At 43.0% G+C, this 20,657-nt stretch overlaps 1 protein-coding gene across 2 annotated transcripts in view; it reads left to right on the forward strand.

Moving 5' to 3' along the window:
* Positions 1–20,657, forward strand: part of SPATA13 (spermatogenesis associated 13) — a 167,252-nt gene that overhangs the window by 74,775 nt on the left and 71,820 nt on the right. The window contains exon 2 of one of the 2 annotated variants that reach the window (XM_057490204.1): positions 1,736–3,403. In XM_057490204.1, coding sequence (XP_057346187.1) covers positions 1,898–3,403 — 1,506 coding nt within the window. In that variant the 5' untranslated portion in view covers positions 1,736–1,897. Of the gene's footprint in view, positions 1–1,735; positions 3,404–20,657 lie in introns of those variants that run through there. The other variant, XM_057490206.1, reaches the window with a different exon arrangement.

Consider the following 20,657-nt stretch of genomic DNA (forward strand, 5'->3'; position numbering starts at 1 on the left):
GTTTCATTGCATTAAATATCTCATGCCATTCTCTTCTGGCCTGTAAGGTTTCTGTTCAGAAGTCTAATGATAGCCTGATGGGTTTTCCTTTATAGGTGACCTTTTTCTTCTCTCTAGCTGCCTTTAAAATTCTGTCCTTGTCCTTGAGCTTTGCTATTTTAATTATTTTGTGTCTTGGTGTTGTCCTCTTTGGGTCCCTTCTGTTGGGGGTTCTGTGTATTTCTGTGGTCTGAGCAACCATTTCCTCCCCCAGTTTGGGGAAGTTTTCAACAATTACTTCTTCAAATACACTTTCTATCCCTTTTTCTCCCTCCTTCTGGTACCCCTATAATGCGATATTGTTCCTTTTGGACTGGTCACACAGTTCTCTTAATGTTGTTTCAATCCTGGAGATCCTTTTATCTCTCTCTGCATCAGCTTCTATGCGTTCCTGTTCTCTTGTTTCTAATCCATCAATGGCCTCTTACATCTCATCCATTCTGCTTTTAAATCCTTCCAGAGCTTGTTTTATTTCTGTATTCTCTCTCCTTAGCTCTTGCATATTTCTTTGCAAGTCCATCAGCATGGTTATGACCTTACTTTTAAATTCTTTTTCAGGAAGATTGGTAAGTCTATCTCCCCAGATTCCTTTTCAGGGGAGACTGTCTGGGTTAGTCTGGTCTGTATCAAATTCTTCTGCCTTTTCATGGTGATAGGGGTAGTTGCGGGGAGCTGATGCATGTGTTGGCTGGGAGAACGTCCCTTCTTGCTAGTTTGTGGCCTTCCTCTCCTGGGAGAACGGCGACCTCTAGCGGCCTGTGCTGGGCAGCTGCGCGCATATGGGGTGTCTGATTCTTGCCCAGCCGCTGTGGAGGAAGCTCCACACTTTGTTGCTGTGGGCGTGGCCACTGCCTCTATGGCAGAGTCGCGCAGGAGGGGGAATGGGCCAGAGGCTGTTTATCTCCGTGAGGGACCTCGGAGCTGCGTTGCTGCCCAGGGGGTTGGGGTGCCCGGAGTTCCCTGAGATTCCCAGCGGCCGGGCTAAGTGTCCTGGGATGTCTCCGTCCAGTTGTGGGGTCCCTGTCCCTTTAAGACTTTCAAAAAGTACTTGCTTTTCTTTGTCCCAGGCGCGCTGGCTGCGGGGACCCACTCACAGGTTTTACTGTCCCATTTCCCTAGTACCCAGCACCCCATGCACTGTGTGTCTGCACTTCAGTGCAGGTGGCTGGGGCTGGGTGTTTAGCAGTCCTGGGCTCCGTCTCCCTCTCGGCTCCGACAGCTCTCCTCCTGCCGGGAGCTGGGGGGAGGGGTGCTCTGGTCCTGCCAGGCCGCGGCTTGTATCTTACCCTCTTCGCGAGGTGCTGGGTTCTCACAGGTGTGGATGTAGTCTGGCTGTTGTCCTGTGTCTTCTGGTCTCTCTTTTTGAAATAGTTTTATTTGTTGTATTTTCAAAAATATGTATGTTTTTGGGAGGAGATTTCTGCTGCTCTACTCATGCTGCCATCTTGGCTCCGCCTCCCCCATGAGTATTTTTTAAAAAGAATGTATTTGCATTCTTCCCTTTAATGTGAAATGAATTGGAAAACAAGCTAAAATTGTAACTTAATTTGGAATAGTTTTCTTTGATCAGCCCTGTCATGGGGAGATGTGATTTTTTTTTTTGTAAGCAATTAGTAAACAGAATAACTAGCCTCTGCTTACAGAGGCTCTTCTGTGGGGGAAAATGGCTAACCCCCTGCTTTGTTTTCTGCTGCAGGCGGCGGACACAGCTGAGGAGCCTGATGTGCACAGCAGGTGGAAACGCCAGGCCGGCAGCCGCCCAGGAGATGCAGGTCTGCACCTGGGGCCACTGGACACAGGTGCACCTGTGGGTTTGAACCACGCCGCCCTGTGGCCACAGGTTCCCAGCCCAGAGAACATGACAACAGCCCAGAACGGGCATGGGCGACTTCCTGCAATTTCCTGTTCAGTCTCGGATCCCAAAGACCCCAAAATGGTGACCTACCCAGCATGCCAGAATGGGGGGTGCAGCAGCAGCCATGGCCCCCAGGCGCAAGTGCCGGACACCAGGCTCAGCCCCGCCAAGCTCCTTCGCCTCTTCTCAACGAACAGGAAGAGGACGGGCGCCCTCCCTGAGAGGCCCCACTCCGGGGTCCTGGTGGGACAGACCTCCACGTGGAATGCCCTTGCCTCCTTTCGGAAAATGGGATCTTTTAAAAAATTGAAGTCTTCAGTCCTTCAGGGAATTCAGAACCGAGCGGCGGCAGGTGCGTCCAAGGGAGACGCCTCAGAGCCCGACCTTGGCAGGACCGCCCCGAACGGCGCCACACATGGGCCGGGGCCGGGGGCCACATCCGACTGCTCAGACCCCGAGGATGCAGATGACGCCTTCCAGAGGAGCACGCACCGCTCCCGCAGCCTCCGCCGTGCCTACGGCCCAGGCCGCCTCAGCCTGCAGGGCCGCAGCCAGGAGCTGTGCCTGGGCTGCCGGGGGCCCCTGGGGCGTGGGCTTCTGGTGATGGAGCCCGAGAGCAGCAGCAGCACCTTTGGGAGGAGCAGGAGCACCGACACCCTGAGCTTGCTAAGCAGAGGCCCCTTCCCGCACAAGGCCGCCTCGGACCCCCTGGAGCCCAGGGGTACACGGGTGAGGCTGGCGCCGCGCAGAACGTCCAGCAGCTCGGCGGCTGACGTGGAGAGGCTCAGTGGGCCCACACGGAGGCCGCGGCGCTGGAGGAGCCCGCTGCAGGCCAAGGGCTTGGGCCGAGTCCGGAGGCTTCTGGGCAGTGCCACCAACCTGGCCCAGGGGGGAGAGCATGCCCGTGGTGGGTCGCCTGAGGCGGGCAGGCGGCTGCAGCTGCACAGCCGGCTGCACGATGACTACTCGCGCCGAGCATCCTCGGGCGCCGAGCTGGATCGTGTGCGAGGCAGATGCGCAGGGTCCCTGGGCCTTGGAGCCAACCCGCTGCCGGCGTCCTGGGCGGCCATGGAAGCAGCCCTTGTGCCCCTGGAAGGTAGCAGCTCTGGGTCGGCGGCAAGCACCCATCCATGCGCCAGCAGCACTGCGTCAGGCCCGATTACCCACGAAGTGTTGAGCAAAGCTTGGGGTGCAGCACACCGTGAGAGCCAGTTCTCATTTGACCTGGAGCAGCCCTCCACTCCCCTAAGGCCCACCACACCCAAGCCTCCTGGCCCCCAGAGCCCAGGTACTGGGAGCCGTCTCAGCGTGCAGTCCCTGAGTTCAGGGGACAGTGAGGAAAGGGCAGAGGGTCCTGCTCGGAGGGAGCAGGGGCCTATGTCCCTGCAGGATTCAGAGCAAGTCACTTGCGGCGAAGGCGGTGAGGACAGTGGAGCCAGCAGCCACCCTCAGCAGCCACCCTCAGCCTCACCCTGCGGGGCTTCAGGTTCAGAAGAAAAAAGGCAGGAGGTAAGTGCAGAGCGGGGGCCTCCTGCGGGTGCCCTGCTGCCTGACAGTGCTTATCTCTCCTGGACATGGCCGGGCGCCCAGGGGTTTCCCTTGGCACCTGCTCCTTCTCCATCCGCTGCCACAGGACCTGGCGCCGCATGCAGATTGTGTTGCCTTCAGTTACTTTCCTCAAGTTTCTGCTTACCAAGGGCAGAAGTCATCTTTATCTGTTTTGAAGTGAATTGCTAAGGAGTGTGTGAAATTCCTTGAGGTGGCACTTAGCACACCACTTATGCAAAGCTATTTATTGAGCTCCAGCCATATGCTAGATTCAGGGCTAGGGTAGGCGGGGGGGTCGATAAAAACCTCTCTTCCACTCCATGCAGCTAATAGGGGTTCTCAGAAATTTTGATTTCTGAAATGTTATTTATTACCCATAGCTCTCTCTATAATTCGAATTGTTTTTAAACTGTTTTTTAAACCTTTCCAACAGAGTACATACAAATGAGATTCTTTATGTTAAGAGACCATTACATGTTCTGATCTGATCTATTTCTCAGGATGAGTTAGAAACGTACAGTTTGATACCTGTCAACCCCTGAGTGATGGCAGTTCAAAGAAGTGTTTATGATGGTTATTGGGCTTCTTTTTAGAGTAGAACACAACTGTTTCATGAATTGAATCAGCTAATAACTACAAGACTACAAGAGCAATGTTCTCATATCCTTTCAAGCACCCAGACTAGTTTACCTCACTGTATAATTTTCACTTTATAAAGACATTCAGTAATATGACTTTACACAGCAGAAAGAGGAGGGAGGTGGGATTAAAGATGGCAGTGTGAGAGGTGAGACAGAGGTTTCCTCCTAAAGCCACATATAATATGAAAATATAATTAATACAACAAATCCTGAGAGAGCAACAGGAAAGAGGACTGTGCCAGACTGCATACACCCAGAGAAAAGAGTAGACCTCATGGAACAGGGTAACGTACCAAAGCTGTGGCCTGGCGGGACCCAAGCCCTTCCCCCACCCCAGCTCACTAGCTGGAGGAAGAGAAATGGAGCAGGGAGGGAGTGGAGGCCTGGGACTGCTGAATACCTAGCTCCGGAGATCTGCTTTGGGAGCACAAACCTGTATTTTATGTTGCTTTCATGATACTTGTGTGATTATGGGGTCGGCAAGCTAAGACAGGCAGAATACCTGGAGAGACTGAGATCCCAGCCGCTTTTGGAAAGCAGGGATCCATATCCAGCTGCTCTGGGACAAAAGCTTATACCTGTGTGCTCGGCCCACTGGCTCAGGCAGTGGAGACAGGCACAGCAGCCGGGAAGCAGGAAACATCTCTTTCCTCAACCCAGGCACCAGTACCGCTCGCCTGCGACCCCCGACATTGCTTCAGGGGCTCAGCAGCTCCAGAGACTACAGCTTCTGGACACTAGAGGGCGCCATATACAAATATGAAACGCCAAAGGAACCTGGTCCACAGTAAAATTAATATAACTCTGGAGAAAGATTTAAATGACATGGACCTCATGACTCTTCCTGAAAGGGAGTTCAAAATAAAAATCATCAGCATGCTCATGGAGGTACAGAAAAATATCCAAGAACTCAGGAATGAATTCAGGTCGGAGATCCAATCATTGAAGAGCACAGTGGAGGGTATTAAAAGCAGACTGGATACAGTGGAGAAGATGATAAATGAAATAGAAACTAGAGAAGAGGAATACAAAGAAGCTGAGGCACAGAGAGAAAAAAGGATCTCTAAGAATGAAAGAACATTGAGAGACCTGTGTGACCAACCCAAATGGAACAATATTCACATTATAGGGGTGCCAGAAGAAGAAGAGAGGGAAAGGGATAGAAAGCATCTTTGAGGAGGTAATTGCTGAAAATTTCCCCAATCTGGGAAAGGAGATAGTCTCTCAGGCCATGGAGATCCACAGATCCCCCAACACAAGAGACCCAAGGAAGACGACACCAAGACATATAGTAATTAAAATGGGAAAGATCAAGGATAAGAACAGACTAGTAAAAGCAGCCAGACAGAGAAATAAGATCACATACAAAGGAAAGCCCATCAGGCTAACATCAGACTTCTCAGCAGAAACCTTACAGGCCAGGAGGGAGTGGCATGATATATTTAATGCCATGAAGCAGAAGGGCCTGGAACCAAGATTACTTTATCTGGCAAGATTATAATTTAAATTTGAAGGAGGGATTAAACAATTTCCAGATAAGCAAAAGCTGACAGAATTTACCTCCCACAAACCATCTCTACAGTCTATTTTGGAGGGACTGCTATAGATGGAAGTGTTCCTGAGGTTTAATAGCTGTCACCAGAGGTAATAAAACCACAGTACAGAAAGTAGAACAGCTAATTACTAAGCAAATGAAAAATTAAATTAACTATCCCCAAAGTCAATCAAGGGATAGGCAGAGTACAGAATATGATACCTAATATATAAAGAATGGAGGAGGAAGAAAAAGGAGGAGAAAAAGAAAAGGACCCTTAGATTGTGTTTATAATAGCATATTAAGTGAGATAAGTTAGACTCTTAGTAAGGAAGTTAATCTTGAACCTTTGGTAACCACGAATCTAAAGTCTGCAATGGCAGTAAGTACATACCTATCAATAATCACCCTAAATGTCAATGGACTAAATGCATCAATCAAAAAGCATAGAGTCACTGAATGGATAAAAAAACAAGACCCATCTGTATGCTGCCTACAAGAGACTCACTTTAAACCCAAAGACATACACAGACTAAAAGTGAAGGATGGAAAAAGATATGTCATGCAACTAGCAGAGAGAAAAAAGCAGAAGTTGCAGTACTTGTATGAGACAAAATAGACTTCAAAACAAAGAAAGTCACAAGAGACAAAGAAGGACATTACATAATGATAAAGGGGTCAATCCAACAAGAGGATATAACCATTATAAATATCTATGCTCCCAACACAGGAGCACCCACACATGTGAAACAAATACTAACAGAATTAAAAGGGGAAATAGAATGCAATGCATTCATTCTAGGAGACTTCAACACTCCACTCACTCTGAAGGACAGACCAACCAGACAGAAAATAAGTAAGGAGACAGAGGCACTGAACAACACAATAGAACAGACATCTACAGAACTCTACACCCAAAAGCAACAGAATACACATTCTTCTCAAGTGCACATGGAACATTTTCAAGAATAGATCATATACTAGGCCACAAAAAGATCCTCAGTAAATTCCAAAAGATTGAAATTGTACCAACCAGTTTCTCTGACCACAAAGGTATGAAACTAGAAATAAATTATGCAAAGAAAATGAAAAATCCCACAAACACATGGAGGCTTCACAACATGCTCCTAAATAACCAATGGATCAATGACCAAATAAAAACAGAGGTCAAGCAATATATGGAGACAAATGACAATAATTCAACACCGCAAAATCTGTGGGATGCAAAGGCTGTGCTAAGAGGAAAGTATATTGCAATACAGGCTTACATCAGGAAAGAAGAACAATTCCATATAAGCAGTCTAAACTCACAATTAATGAAACTAGAAAAAGAAGAACAAATGAGGCCCAAAGTCAGTAGAAGGAGGGGCATAATAAAGATTAGAGCAGAAATAAATAAAGTTGAGAAGAATAGAACAATATATAGAATTAATGAAAGCAAGAGCTGGTTCTTTGAGAAAATAAACAAAATAGATAAACCCCTAGACAGACTTAACAAGAAAAAACGAGAGTCTACACACATAAACAGAATCAGAAATTAGAAAGGAAAAATCACTATGGACACCACAGAAATACAAATAATTATTAGAGAATAATATGAAAAATTATATGCTAACAAACTGGATAACCTAGAAGAAATGGACCACTTTCTAGAAAAATACAACCTTCCAAGGCTGACCAAGGAAGAAACAGAAAATCTAAACAGACCAATTACTAGCAAAGAAATTGAACTGGTAATCAAAAAACTACCTAAAAACAAAACTCCTGGACCAGATGGCTTCACCGCTGAATTTTATCAAACATTTAGTGAAGATCTAATACCCATTCTCCTTAAAGTTTTCCAAAAAGTAGAAGAGGAGGGAATACTTCCAAACTCATTCTATGAGGCCAACATAACTGTAATACCAAAACCAGGAAAGACACCACAAAAAAAAAAAATTACAGACCAATATCCCTGATGAACATAGATGCAAAAATACTCAACAAAATATTAGCAAACCAAATTAAAAAATACATCAAAAAGATCATCCATCATTATCAAGTAGGATTTATGCCAGGGATGCAAGGATGGTACAACATTCGAAAAAATCCATCAACATCATCCACCACATCAACAAAAAGGGCAAAAACTACATGATCATCTCCATAAATGCTGAAAAAGCATTTGACAAAATTCAACATCCATTCATGATAAAAACTCTCAGCAAAATGGGTATAGAGGGCGAGCACCTCAACATAATAATGGCCATATACGATAAACCCACAGCCAACATCATACTTAACAGCGAGAAGCTGAAAGCTTTTCCTTTAAGATCGGGAGCAAGACAAGGATGCCCACTTTCCCCACTTCTATTCAACATAGTACTGCAGTCAGACAACACAAAGAAATAAAAGGCGTCCAGATTGGCAAGGAAGAAGTTAAACTGTCCCTGTTTGCAGATGACATGATATTGTACATAAAAAACCCTAAAGAATCTACTCGAAAACTACTAGATCTAATATCTGAATTCAGCAAAGTTTCAGGATACAAAATCAATACACAGAAATCTGTTGCATTCCTATACACTAACAATAAACTAGCAGAGAGACAAATCAGGAAAACAATTCCATTCTCAATTGCATCAAAAAGAATAAAATACCTAGGAATAAACTTAACCAAGGAAGTGAAAGACCTAACTTTGAAAACTACAAGATACTCATGAGAAAAATTAAAGAAGATTCCAGCAAATGGAAACACATCCTGTACTCATGGATAGGAAGAATTAATATTGTGAAAATGACCATCCTGCCTAAAGCAATCTACAGATTCAAGGCAATTCCTATGAAAATACCAACAGCATTCTTCAACAAACTAGAGAAAATCATCCTAAAATTCATATGGAACCACAAAAGACCCCGAATAGCCAAAGCAATTCTGAGAAGGAAGAATAAAGCTGGGGGCATCATGCTCCCCAACTTCAAGCTCTACTACAAAGCCACAGTAATCAAGACAATTTGGTACTGGCACAAGAACAGACCCATAGACCAATGGAACAGACTAGAGAGCTCTGATATAAATCCAACCATATATGGTCAATTAATATATGATAAAGGAGCCATGGACATACAATGGGGAAATGACAGCTCTTCAACAGCTGGTGTTGGCAAAACTGGACAGCTACATGCAAGAGAATGAAACTGGATTATTGTTTAACCCCATACACAAAAGTAAACTCGAAATGGATTAAAGACTTGAATGTAAGTCATGAAACCATAAAACTCTTAGAAGACAACACAGGCAAACATCTCCTGAATATAAGCATAAGCAACTTCCTGAACGCATGTCCTCAAGAATGAGAAACAAAAGCAAAAATGAACTCATGAGACTACATCAAACTAAAAAGTTTTTGTACAGCAAAGGACACCATCAACAGAACAAAAAGGCATTGTTCAGTACAGGAGAATAGTATTTGTAAATTACATATCCAACAAGGGGTTAACATCCAAAATATGTAAAGAACTTACACACCTCAACACCCAAAAAGCAAATAACCCGATTAACAAATGGGCAGAGGATATAAAGAGAGAGTTCTCCAAAGAAGAAATTCAGATGGCCAACAGACACATGAAAAGATGCTCCACATCACTAATCATCAGGGAAATGCAAATTAAAACCACAATGAGATATCACTTCACACCAGTAAGGATGGCCAGCATAGAAAAGACTAAGAACAACAAATGCTGGCGAGAATGTGGAGAAAGGGGAACCCTCCTACACTGCTGGTGGGAATGTAAGCTAGTTCAACCATTGTGGAAAGCAATATGGAGGTTCCTCAAAAAACTCAAAATAGAAATACCGTTTGACCCCAGAATCCTACTCCTTGGAATTTACCCAAAGAATACAACTTCTCAGATTCAAAAAGACATATGCACCCCTATGTTTATTGGAGCACTTTTTACAATAGCCAAGATATGGAAGCAACCTAAGTGTCCATCAGTAGATGAATGGATAAAGAAGATGTGGTGCATATACACAATGGAATACTATTCAGCCATAAGAAAGAAACAAATCCTACCATTTGCAACAGCATGGATGGAACTGCTGGATATTATGCTCAGTGAAATAAGCCAGGTGGAGAAAGACAAGTGCCAAATGATTTCCCTCATTTGTGGAGTATAGCAATGAAGCAAAACTGAAGGAACAAAACAGCGGCAGACTCAGAGACTCCTGAAGGGACTAGTGGTTACCAAAGGGGAGGGGTGGGGAGGGAGGGAGAAGGGGACTGAGGGGAATTATGTTTAGTACACATGGTGTGGGGGGTCACGGGGAGAACAGTGTAGCACAGAGAAGACACATAGTGGATCTGTGGCATCTTGCTGCACTGATGGACAGTGACTGCATTGGGGTATGGGTGGGGACTTGATAATATGGGTAAATGTAGTAACCACATGGTTTTCTCATACCTTTATGAAAAATTTAAAAAAAAAAGAAAGAGGAGGGAATGCACCCATGTGTATATATTGCAAGTTGTCTTTATATACATTCCTACACTATTTTACAGTTATAAATTGGTACTTAACCATAGAAGATAATTCCCTAGCCAACTGTTCCTTCCCACTGATCCTGGAGAGGACCTCAGTTTTGACTCAATGCCTGCAGATGAGTGATTACACAGCAGCCCTTGGGAACTCAGAAACCACGACACCCTCTGGACCGTCCATTTTTTACCTTCACTTTTCAGAGAGATCTAGAAAGTTAATCATATTGCAGATCACTTTCAGATCTAAACCAACCTGGAGTCAGTCAGGGAAGTGAGGCTCCCTTGATTTTGTGGACCTAGGACAGTATGGAGACCTCAGGGCCAGTAGTCTTCCAGAGGTTTTGTGTGTTGATGACGATTCACTCACTAGCTCTTTCCAAGAAGCCTGTGGAACAGTTGTAAGGGTGCAGGACTAGTTGCCCGCCTTGGGAAGGAGCTTCAGTTTCTGCGTAGCTCTGCTTTCTATAACGGGCCTATGCCTGAACCAGTCTGGGCTCCACTCCTCCCAGATGGTGAGAGGAAGCCACAATTCCTCCCACCAAACCCCACGACCTGCCCCATTGATGGTTTGGAACCTGCATCCCAAACCCCAAAAAAGGATTTGCATGGGTCTAGCAGGTTCTTTATGTTAAAGTGGGGTTACTATTTTCTGTTTAACAAAAATAATCATTAAGGTATTTTATTCCTAAGTGCATATTAAGTGAGCATAGAGTTAGTTTCTTAGTTGCTTCTGAGAGAGATTTTTGACGATTGTAAAGTTTCACATGTATGTTTGCACACTCTAATTTAATTATATAATTTTAATGTATAATTAATGTATGTATTATATAAGATATAACTTTTAAGGTGTAATTTAATTTCTGCCCACCAGATGTCACCAAAAATAGAGAGCAGTACACAAGTTACTAAAAGTGGACACTGATAGATAATCCTACAAATTTGCTTCAAGGCAGTTATCCAGTCTTTTTTTTGGATGACCAGTTTCTTTTTTCAAATTTTTTAAATTAAGGGACATATAATAAAATGCACAAATCTTAATGTGTAGCTTGATGCATTACATGATGTGTATACATTCACGTAACCACCACCCAAATCAAGATATCAAACATTCTCATTAATTTTTCCCCCTTCAGTTACTTATCACATTCTTATCTCCTGTTTATCACATTTTTAGGTAGCATTTCTTTCCTCAGAATTCTTGTGTAGCAAATCAAGCTTCCTCTTGTACTTTTAAATGTCAAAAAGATAAAAATATAATGATGCTTTTGCCCAATTTGCATTTTATATATTGGTGATCCTCATTGTTACTGACAGTTAATCTTCTTTTATTCTGACATTTAGAAACAAAATACAAACAAGATGAAACAGACAAAAAACACCTTGTAAAATGCAGGAATTCCACCCTTCCTGGGTTAAAAGCAGTTTGTCTTAAATAGCATTACTCAAAGTGAAATTTTAGTATTTATTCTGTAAGAATGTGCAGCACATTATTTTTTATTGAATTCATTGACAGTATGGCTGTACTTATGTTTAAAGCTAGTTTAAGCTGTGGTTATTATTGAAGTCTGTATATTACATTTAAGTAATGCAATTTTCAGTAAGGGAGAATAGTTTTCTTAGAATCATTTATTTGGAACATACCACTCTAAAAGTGACAAAGTAATGTTTGAAAAACTGAGCAGTTTAACAAGATTTTGTAAACTGAAGCTTAAGCTACCTTCATCTATAACGCACTGTAGAAAAACCCCCTTGTTAAAGTACACGCCTGCCACCTAGTGGTCAGCTTTGTCGTAAGGACAATGACCAGTTGAATGAGTCCTAAAAATGTTCCTTGGTTTAAAAATGCAGTTTAGTATTTATACTTGTGGGTAGTACTGCCTGTTCCCTTGTAAAGGTGCAGAATTTAGAGTGTTACTGCTGGTCTTCCTGCTAAGTCTGTGGCTTATCCGAAATCTGTGGTCGAATCAGGTCACTAGGAAAGGGACCTGTCCCCAGTCGTGCAGTATAGATTCAGTAGTTTGTGATAATGTTGAAATATGCCGTAGATGAATGGTGAGCATCCATTGTAACTGCTTTACAGGGAACTTCAGTCTTTCCGTAAATGTTTCTAGCTTGGTTGGGATCCTGTCTCTGCCATTCAAAAGATACCTCCCACTGGGCAAACTGCTGCACGTCTCTAGGCCTCTGCCGTCTCAAGCATAAGGTGTGAAATAGCTTAATCCGCCTTGGCGGTTTGTAAGAACCAAGGAAATTATGCACATTAAATGCTTAGCCCCGTGTTTGACACTGGCTGTCACTGTGTGATTACTACCCACATAGGTGATTTTTCCACCCTTTGATCTGACTTAAAAGACGGAGGCCAGTTAACATCAGTATTTTTCCAAAACTGTTTTTTGACATGCCACAGTGTTAGAGTCTTAATGGAAGATAGCAAGGTTATTCAAACAATTTGACTTCACATTAATTAAAAAAAAAACATAAAAGTTAGGTTTGAGCATAACCTACCATTTTTATATTAATAAAAAATATGCCAAACCAAATTTATTGGGCACTGCCAGGTATGAGGCACTCAGGTTTGGTACAGTTCTGTAAGGAATAGTGATGATTCAAGGAGATTATGAATGAGCTAAGTATCTAAATCATAGGACAACTGTGCAGAGCAGATTAAAGCCCACAAAAGAGGTAAAAGCACAATGCCGTGGGATTCAGAAGAGCTGTAGTTCTCTCCATGTGCCCAATCAAGGACGGTTTCCTAAGGGTGAATGAATCCGTCTGAAGAAGGTGAGATTTGTTCAGGTAGTTTTGAAGAGGCGGGTGGAGCATTTCGAGGGTAAGGCGTACAGAACGTTATGTGCTTTGAGAGAACAGGAAGTGGCGTCATTTGGTTTGGTGTAGGGGAATGACCCAAGTTAAGGTGAAATCACCAAGGCAAGGTCATGGTCACATCAGTTCCGGAGTAAAGAACCTATGCACTGCTTGGAAAGCACCGAGGGGTCAGGGATATTTTTGAGCAGAGAAGAGCCAGGCTCAGAGCTGTGTTTTGGAGAAGTTAATCCACCACTGGTTAGGAAGAGGATTGGAAAGAAAAGTGACCAGAGGGAAAGCTGTCATTAGGCTTTGAAACGTGGGGTGGGAGTCGAATATGCAAGAACAGGAGGGGAGGAAACCACACACAGTGAATACTGACACACCTGTTCTTGGTTTACTACCTACCTGCTATGTATGGTCAGAGGAAAAGGAAAGAGTTTTTTTAAAATGTATTATTTTCGAGGGTTCACACTCTAATTGGTTGGTTGGAACGTGTACAAATAATTATGTAGTGTGGTAACCTTCTAATGAGGAATGTGTGAAGTGTCACGGGGACACCAGAGATGGAGTTATCACTCGGGGTGAAGAGCGGCCTAACTGGGGAAGGACAACCGGAGACGGAGCTGGAATGAGACCGCGGGGGGATGCAGGGCGCAGGAGGAGCCTCTGGGCTCCAGGCCACGGGGAGCGTGGGAGCAGGGCAGGCGCTGCTGACCTAGGGGGACGGCCCCCCAGAGTGGCTGTCTAGGCTTCATTTTCCGCCCCTGTGATCGGGGGATAGTAAGAGTCCCTACCCACCGCATCTCGTTGTGAAGACTGCATGAGGTGGTGCATGCAGCGTGCTCAGTACTCAGCCGGGAGCCTTGCCTGTCGGGATCCAGCGCAGGCTGGTCTGTGGTGCTAAGGGTACCGTGTATTGCTCATGTGCACAGGGCGGCTGGGTGGGGAAGTTGGGGACAGGATTGGAGACACAGGGAAGGGCCGTGCTTGGACTTTAGCCTGCAGGCAGTAGGCACCAGAGAGGTGTTTAACCCGGGACCAGAGAGGATTGGGGTGGGGGTGGCCCTGGGGAAACACAGTGCTCCTCGGTCCAGAGACGATGAGATCTGTGCTGAGGCCATGGAAATGGGGAGGAAACGATGGACTCCAAAATAATTTTGTACTTGGTATTTTCAATTAGCATTTGAATGTTTTGGGGAAGAGAGGGGTCATAGATGAGAAGATGATTGGGAGGGAACTCTAGGTGGGGATCAGTAATCAAACAAGCCAGAGAAGCAATGGACTGGAGCTGAATTAGGTTATTGTCCCAGCCATCCTGCTACCATGGTGGCACATTGTGGGAAATCGTTTCTTTTGTGAGCCTCTGTTTACTTGAATACTCAAATGTTTTAGGATTTTATATTTTTCTTCCCTCAGGGATTTTTTTGTTTTTGCTATTATTAATGTACAATTACATGAGCACTGTTATGGTTACTAGACTCCCCCTATTATCAAGTCCCCACCACATACCCCATTACAGTCACTGTCCATTAGCCTAGTAAGATGCTATAGAGTCACTACTTGTCTTTGTGCTATACTGCCTTCCCCGTATTCCCTCTCGCCCCCACTACATTATGTGTGCTAATTGTAATACCCCTTTTTCTCCCTTATCCCTCCCTTCCCACCCAACTTCCCCAGTCCCTTTCCCTTTGGTAACTGTTAGTTCATTCTTGGGTTCTGTGATTCTGCTGCCATTTTGTTCCTTCAGTTTTTGCTTTGTTCTTATACTCCACAGATGAGTGAAATCATTGTTACTTGTCTTTCTCTGCCTGGCTTATTTCACTGAGCATAATACCCTCTAGCTCCATCCATGTTGTTGCAAATGGTAGGATTTGTTTTCTTCATATGACTGAATAATATTCCACTGTGTATATGTACCACATCTTCTTTATCCATTCATCTACTGATGGACACTTAGGTTGCTTCCATATCTTGGCTATTGTAAATACTGCTTTGATACACATAGGGGTGCATATGTCTTTTTCAAACTGGGCTGCTGCATTCTTAGGGTAAATTCCTAGAAGTGGAAGTCCTGGGTCAAATGGTATTTCTATTTTGAGTTTTTTGAGGAACCTCCATACTGATTTCCACAATGGTTGAACTAGTTTACATTCCCACCAGCAGTGTAGGAGGGTTCTCCTTTCTCCACAACCTCGCCAACATTTGTTGTTTGTCTTTTGGATGTTGGCCATCCTAACTGGTATGAGGTGATATCTCATTGCGGTTTTAATTTGCATTTCTCTGATGATTAGCGATGTGGAGCATCTTTTCATGTGTCTGTTGGCCATCTGAATGTCTTCTTTGGAGAACTGTCTGTTCAGCTCCTCTGCCCATTTTTTTAATTGGCTTATTTGCTTTTTGTTTGTTGAGGTGAGTGAGCTCTTTATATAATTTGGATGTCAAACCCTTATTAGAGATGTAATTTACGAATATCCCTCAGGGATTTATACCTTCAAAATCATTGGAAGCCATTGTACCACACAGTCTTATAAAAGGTTGAAATGATTTGAGTTCTTGACGGGGAGGGTTTTAGTTCTGTAAAATACAGATTGTTGTTGCCATGTGGGGATTCAACCTGCCATGGCACACCACTCACTCATGGTGCCCTCCAGGCTCTGACACTAGTTACTTTAGCTTGCCCACTACCCCACTGGCCCCCATCTCAGAACCACTACTTACATTTTTGTTCCTGCCTTAAAAAAAAACAAGGAGATATTTGTGGCTGCACAAGGTACAGTGTCACTAAAATAAAGCCTCCCTCCAGCTTCTAGTACTGGAGTAACACAGTAGGTGAGCAGGGGCTAAATTCAGACATTTTTTGTGAATTACGAATTGTGGAGTTTTATGACACTTATGGATACTTCATACATAATGATAGCTCCAAGTTTCTGATATGATTTAATCAGAGATACAGATACATGACATAATTTAGACTCTTTCTAGATTACTTAGATATTACTCTTTGGACTACTCAAATAGCTACCTGGGAGATTTACGAGTTCTCCTGGAGGGTAGAAATTATGCACAGCTATTTCACAGAGCCATTCGTAGAGCTAGAAAGATGAGGTTGCATATAGAGAAGTAAATGTGACCTGAGAAAGTCTGCCTGCCTGAGACTTAAGAAGTTTCATTGAGGTGTAATTTGTGTAACATAAAATTCACCAATTCTAAGTAGAGTAGTTTGATGATTTTGAGGAAATGTACAGTTGTGTGGCCACCACCACAGGTCAAGTTATAGAATATTTCCATCACCCAAAAAAAGTTACCCATGCTCTTTGCCCTCTCTTTTTTGCATGCTGTCTTTTCATGCTCAGTACTTTCTTTTTGAGCAATTAGATAATTTTTAGTAAACTTAAGGCAGTGTGCAATCATCACCACTGTCTAATAGTAAAACATTGCCATACCCTGAAAGAAACCTCATACCCTTTGACAGCCATTTCCTCTTCTATCCCCAGGACCTTCTCTGCTCTCGTGTCTATAGATTGTACGTTTCTGGATATTTCATAGACATAGGATCATGTCATCTGTGGTCTTTTGTGTTCAGCTTCTTCCATGTAACAAGTTCTTTTCAAGCTCATCCATGTTGTAGCATGTATCAGTATTTCATTCCTTTTTATGAGTGAGAAATTCAGCTGTATGGATCTCCAGTATTTTGTTTATCCATTCATCAGTTGGTAAAAGTTGAGTGGTTTCCACATTAGGGCTATTATGAATAATGCTCCTGTGAACATTTACGGACGAGTCTCTCTTGTGGACATATGTTTCCATTCTCATGGGTAGATGACTAGGAGTTGAGTTTCTCTGGGTCATTTGGTAATTGTATGTTTAACCACTTGAGGAACGGAACGGTTACGGTAGGTTCCCACCAGCAGCGAGAGTCCCTCGCATTGCGAGAGGCTCTGAACGTCCCAGCTGCTCTGCAGCCCGTGTGCTCTGGGTGCGGCCCCAGTGGCGGGTGTGCGATGCTGGCCCCTCTTGCTGTTAATGAGCATTTCCCTAATGACTCATGACGTTGAGCATCTTTTCCTGTGCTTATTAACCATTCATTTATCTTACCTGGTGAAGTGTTTTTTTTCACATCTTTTGCTTATAATTCTACTGCATTTTCTGTCTTATTGAGCAGTAAGATTTCTATATTTATTCTGGGTATAAGTCCTTTATCAAATACATGACTTGCAAATATTTTCTCACAGTCTCTGGGTTGTCTTTTTATTTTGTTAATGGTGTCTTTTGAAGAGAAGTTTCTAGTTTTGATGAGAATCCATTTACCAGTTTTGTCTTGTAGGGGTTGTGCTTTTGGTATTTGATCTAAGACGTCTTAGCCCTATCACAAAGATTTTCTCCTATCTCATCTTCTGGAAGTGTCATAGTTTCAGCTCTTACAGTTAGGTATGTGCTTCATATTTAGTTGATTTTTGTGTATAATGTGAGGTAAAAGTCTAGGCTCACTTTTTTTGCATGTGGACATCCAATTATCTCACCTCCATTCGTTGAGCAGCCCACAGTTTTATGCTACAGATAATGTTAAGTTTCCACACTCCAGTGGCTTCTCAATTTTCTCTGACAAAGAAGCCCAACACAAAAATTACAATTAGAGTTGGAAAGATCACTTGAAAATATGGTACAGTTTGTGCTTTTAAAAAATATTCTTCCCAGGAAGTTAGCATTTTATTGCGTGAACATCTTTACTGTCAGTGTTTTATATTACTTCCTAAGTAACAACCCGGGGGCAGGAGACATTCGTTTCACAGATAATGTGTCTCCCATGGGGTGCTTTTTCGTGTGTGGTGAAGAGAATTAATGTGCTTTCTATTAGTTGTCTTTGTGCCAGCTTATGTTTAGTTTCTCCTGTGGTGTTTTTGTTTATCTTCGTTTTTTGCAGAAGAATTCCTAAAGAGAAGATTTCTTACAGAAATATTATTAAATCATAAAATGTAGGGCATGAGTCCAAATGTAAAAGTAGCATTTCACTTTAACAATGGAGTGAACATTTTCTAACTCAGTGTTTTTTAAAGAAATTTCTATCTGCTCTGAAAAGGTTTATGCTCATCATTACATAAAATACTTCTTTTGCAGTGGAAAATTTCAAAGTATTTCTAAATGGTTGCTCAACATTTGACAGGCTGTGGAACTTTATAAAATTTAAAAAGCCACTTCTAAAATTATTTCTAAAAATGCGAAATCTCTGATGAAAATATAATATACATGTAATCATGTAATTCTTGAACTTTGCAGTGGATTATTTCTAGAACAGTTTCTCTCTTGTGAAATGTCATCAATTAGGATATTCCCATGAAAACCAAGGCAGGGAGAGGGAGATGGAATTACATATCTGTACCCAAGTAAGAGCCTAGATTTATAGAAATTACCATAATAACCACTTATAATAAAATATAAATGATATACAGTATCATTAATGCATCATATGTTAAGCTTTCTATAGGATATGAAATTCTTAAATGAAAATGCTATGAACCAACATTATAGTGTATTTGTCCCCAGACTTGCTACTGGGTTGCAAAACGAGATATCCAAGGTGGCCTATACAGACCACCTGAGTGACTCCTAGTGGAGGTGTTCGTGGGGGAGAGCGGGTTGGTGTTTACCTCAGTGGGTTCCTCGTGGACCCTTCCAAGTTTAATGGAAGGCGTGGTACAATCTCTTTATCCTCAAATGAGTGTTGCCGAAAGGAAGAATCCGAGGGAAGTGGTGATCGTCGTCTGTGACTCTTCTGTGCTCACCGTGCCCTCGCCATCCCCTGCCTTTGCTTCTCATCCTAAGCTACTCTGTCCTCCCAGTATAGTAGTGCTTCAAGCTCAGACTATAAAACATAGAACACAGACTTCTTCAAAGTCTTAAATCTTTCCTCTTACATTCTCTTGCCACCTGCGGAAACTTGCTTGTTGGAAAAGATTCCCTTACCTTGGTGCTCACACATCTGAGACAGGAAACCAGGAGCAGGGCTGGTGATAACGGGGGAGAGGGAACTGCAGTCTGTTTGTGGGGTGGCCCAGAACTCAAGAAGGTTTTGAGGGAGACAGGACTGGCAGGGTTGAGTTCCTGCCCTAAAACATGGTTATTGATTTTGAAATATTTAATTATAATAACTAAGCAATAACAAAGTAAGTTCGTTTTTGTAAAATTCTATGTGAATGCAGGTATCTATAGACAGCTTCCTTTCCATCCAGAACTGTCGGTTTATTTATTCATTTATGTATCCACTAACTTACCCCTTCAGCCCTTTACACATTCATGAAGCATTTTAAATTGCCCATTTCTCAGGTTCTAGCATAGACTCTGAAGACATTACCACAGTATTGAATAGTTTGGGAAAAATGCAAGTAGCTGTTTTCAAGCAATATTCAGATAAATAAATAAATGCTATGCAAATATTGTAGTGGTTTTAGTAGAGACCCCAAAAGGAGCAAAGAACTCAGAGCCCAGGGGAGTTTATGAAGTTTAGGAAGTGAATTTCAAGTGAATCTGGAAGTATACATTTTATAAGTTGACACAGGGCTAAAAGGTATACTAGAGGAACAGCGTTTAGGTCATTTACAATTGCTTAAGGTAAATATTTGACAAATGGTGGGTTGTTTGGTGTGGCTGGAGAATAATTGCGTCTGGAGACAGAGCTGGAAAGATATTTTGGACAAGATTTTGAGTGGCCCCAGGTTTGTTCTAGGTAATGGCTGGCCCTGGTCTGGTGTGTGTTCTGGTAGTAGGGTAGAGAGTGGATTGGGGACGGCTGAAGGTTGGAGGACTGTCGGAGCAGATGGAATAGATTCCTCCTGAGACTGAGTAACTGGCATCCTGGGGTGACTGGGTGGCTGTGGCTCGGGAGGACCAGGGAGGAATTCAGAATACCTGGTGTGGGTGACTGGGTATTGCATGTCCTTACCTAAAATAAAAAGGTGGTTTATGGAGAGATGATTCCTGAAGATGCTATTCTGCATTCTTATCCAGGAACCCTTTGTTTTCATGGTTCTAAAGGCCCTTAAGGCTGTTGATTTGAGAAGTTGTGTGCTGTCATCCATGATTTGGAATGACTGGTGATGTGAATACAGACACCTTTCTCCATCTTCTGCGAGAGAATAAGCTGGGACCGTCTTCCCCTGCTCCCATTCTGCGTTCCCCTCTCCTTCCTGGTTCCTTTTACCCTCTCTGTACAATGAAAGCCAAAACAGCATTAAGAAAAAAACCTCTGATGTTCAAAAGGGTTTAAAAAAATACTGGGTTTCTGACATACTCAGAACTAACATGTGGTTTTCCAAGTATTTAGTTGTCTTCAATCAATAATTTCAAGAAGGAAGTAAGTTCTTTTTTTTATAAAGTCATGCTTTTTAGTTAGCCGATAAAAGTTTGAGTAGAGCTCTGTATTTTTCAGCATGTGTTTCGGACATAAAATATGTTTCAAGATGGAATCATTATGAACACTTATTTTATAATATGATGGTTTTAAACTCCCTTTACTCTTAATGAGCCCAGGCATAAAATAAACACCTACAATTCCACTATTTTTTTCTACCTGAGTGTCAAACTCAGCATTGTGTTGCTGTTGGTTTTGAGATGGTGGGGTGGTCTGGGTTTTTAGTTAAGCCCAGAAAACAGAACTCCCTGGAATGATGATTATGAAGGCTAGAGGAGGAAACCCCATCAGCCACAGATGTGGGTTC

Source organism: Manis pentadactyla, chromosome 2 (genome assembly GCF_030020395.1).
Source record: "Manis pentadactyla isolate mManPen7 chromosome 2, mManPen7.hap1, whole genome shotgun sequence".
NCBI lineage: Eukaryota > Metazoa > Chordata > Mammalia > Pholidota > Manidae > Manis > Manis pentadactyla.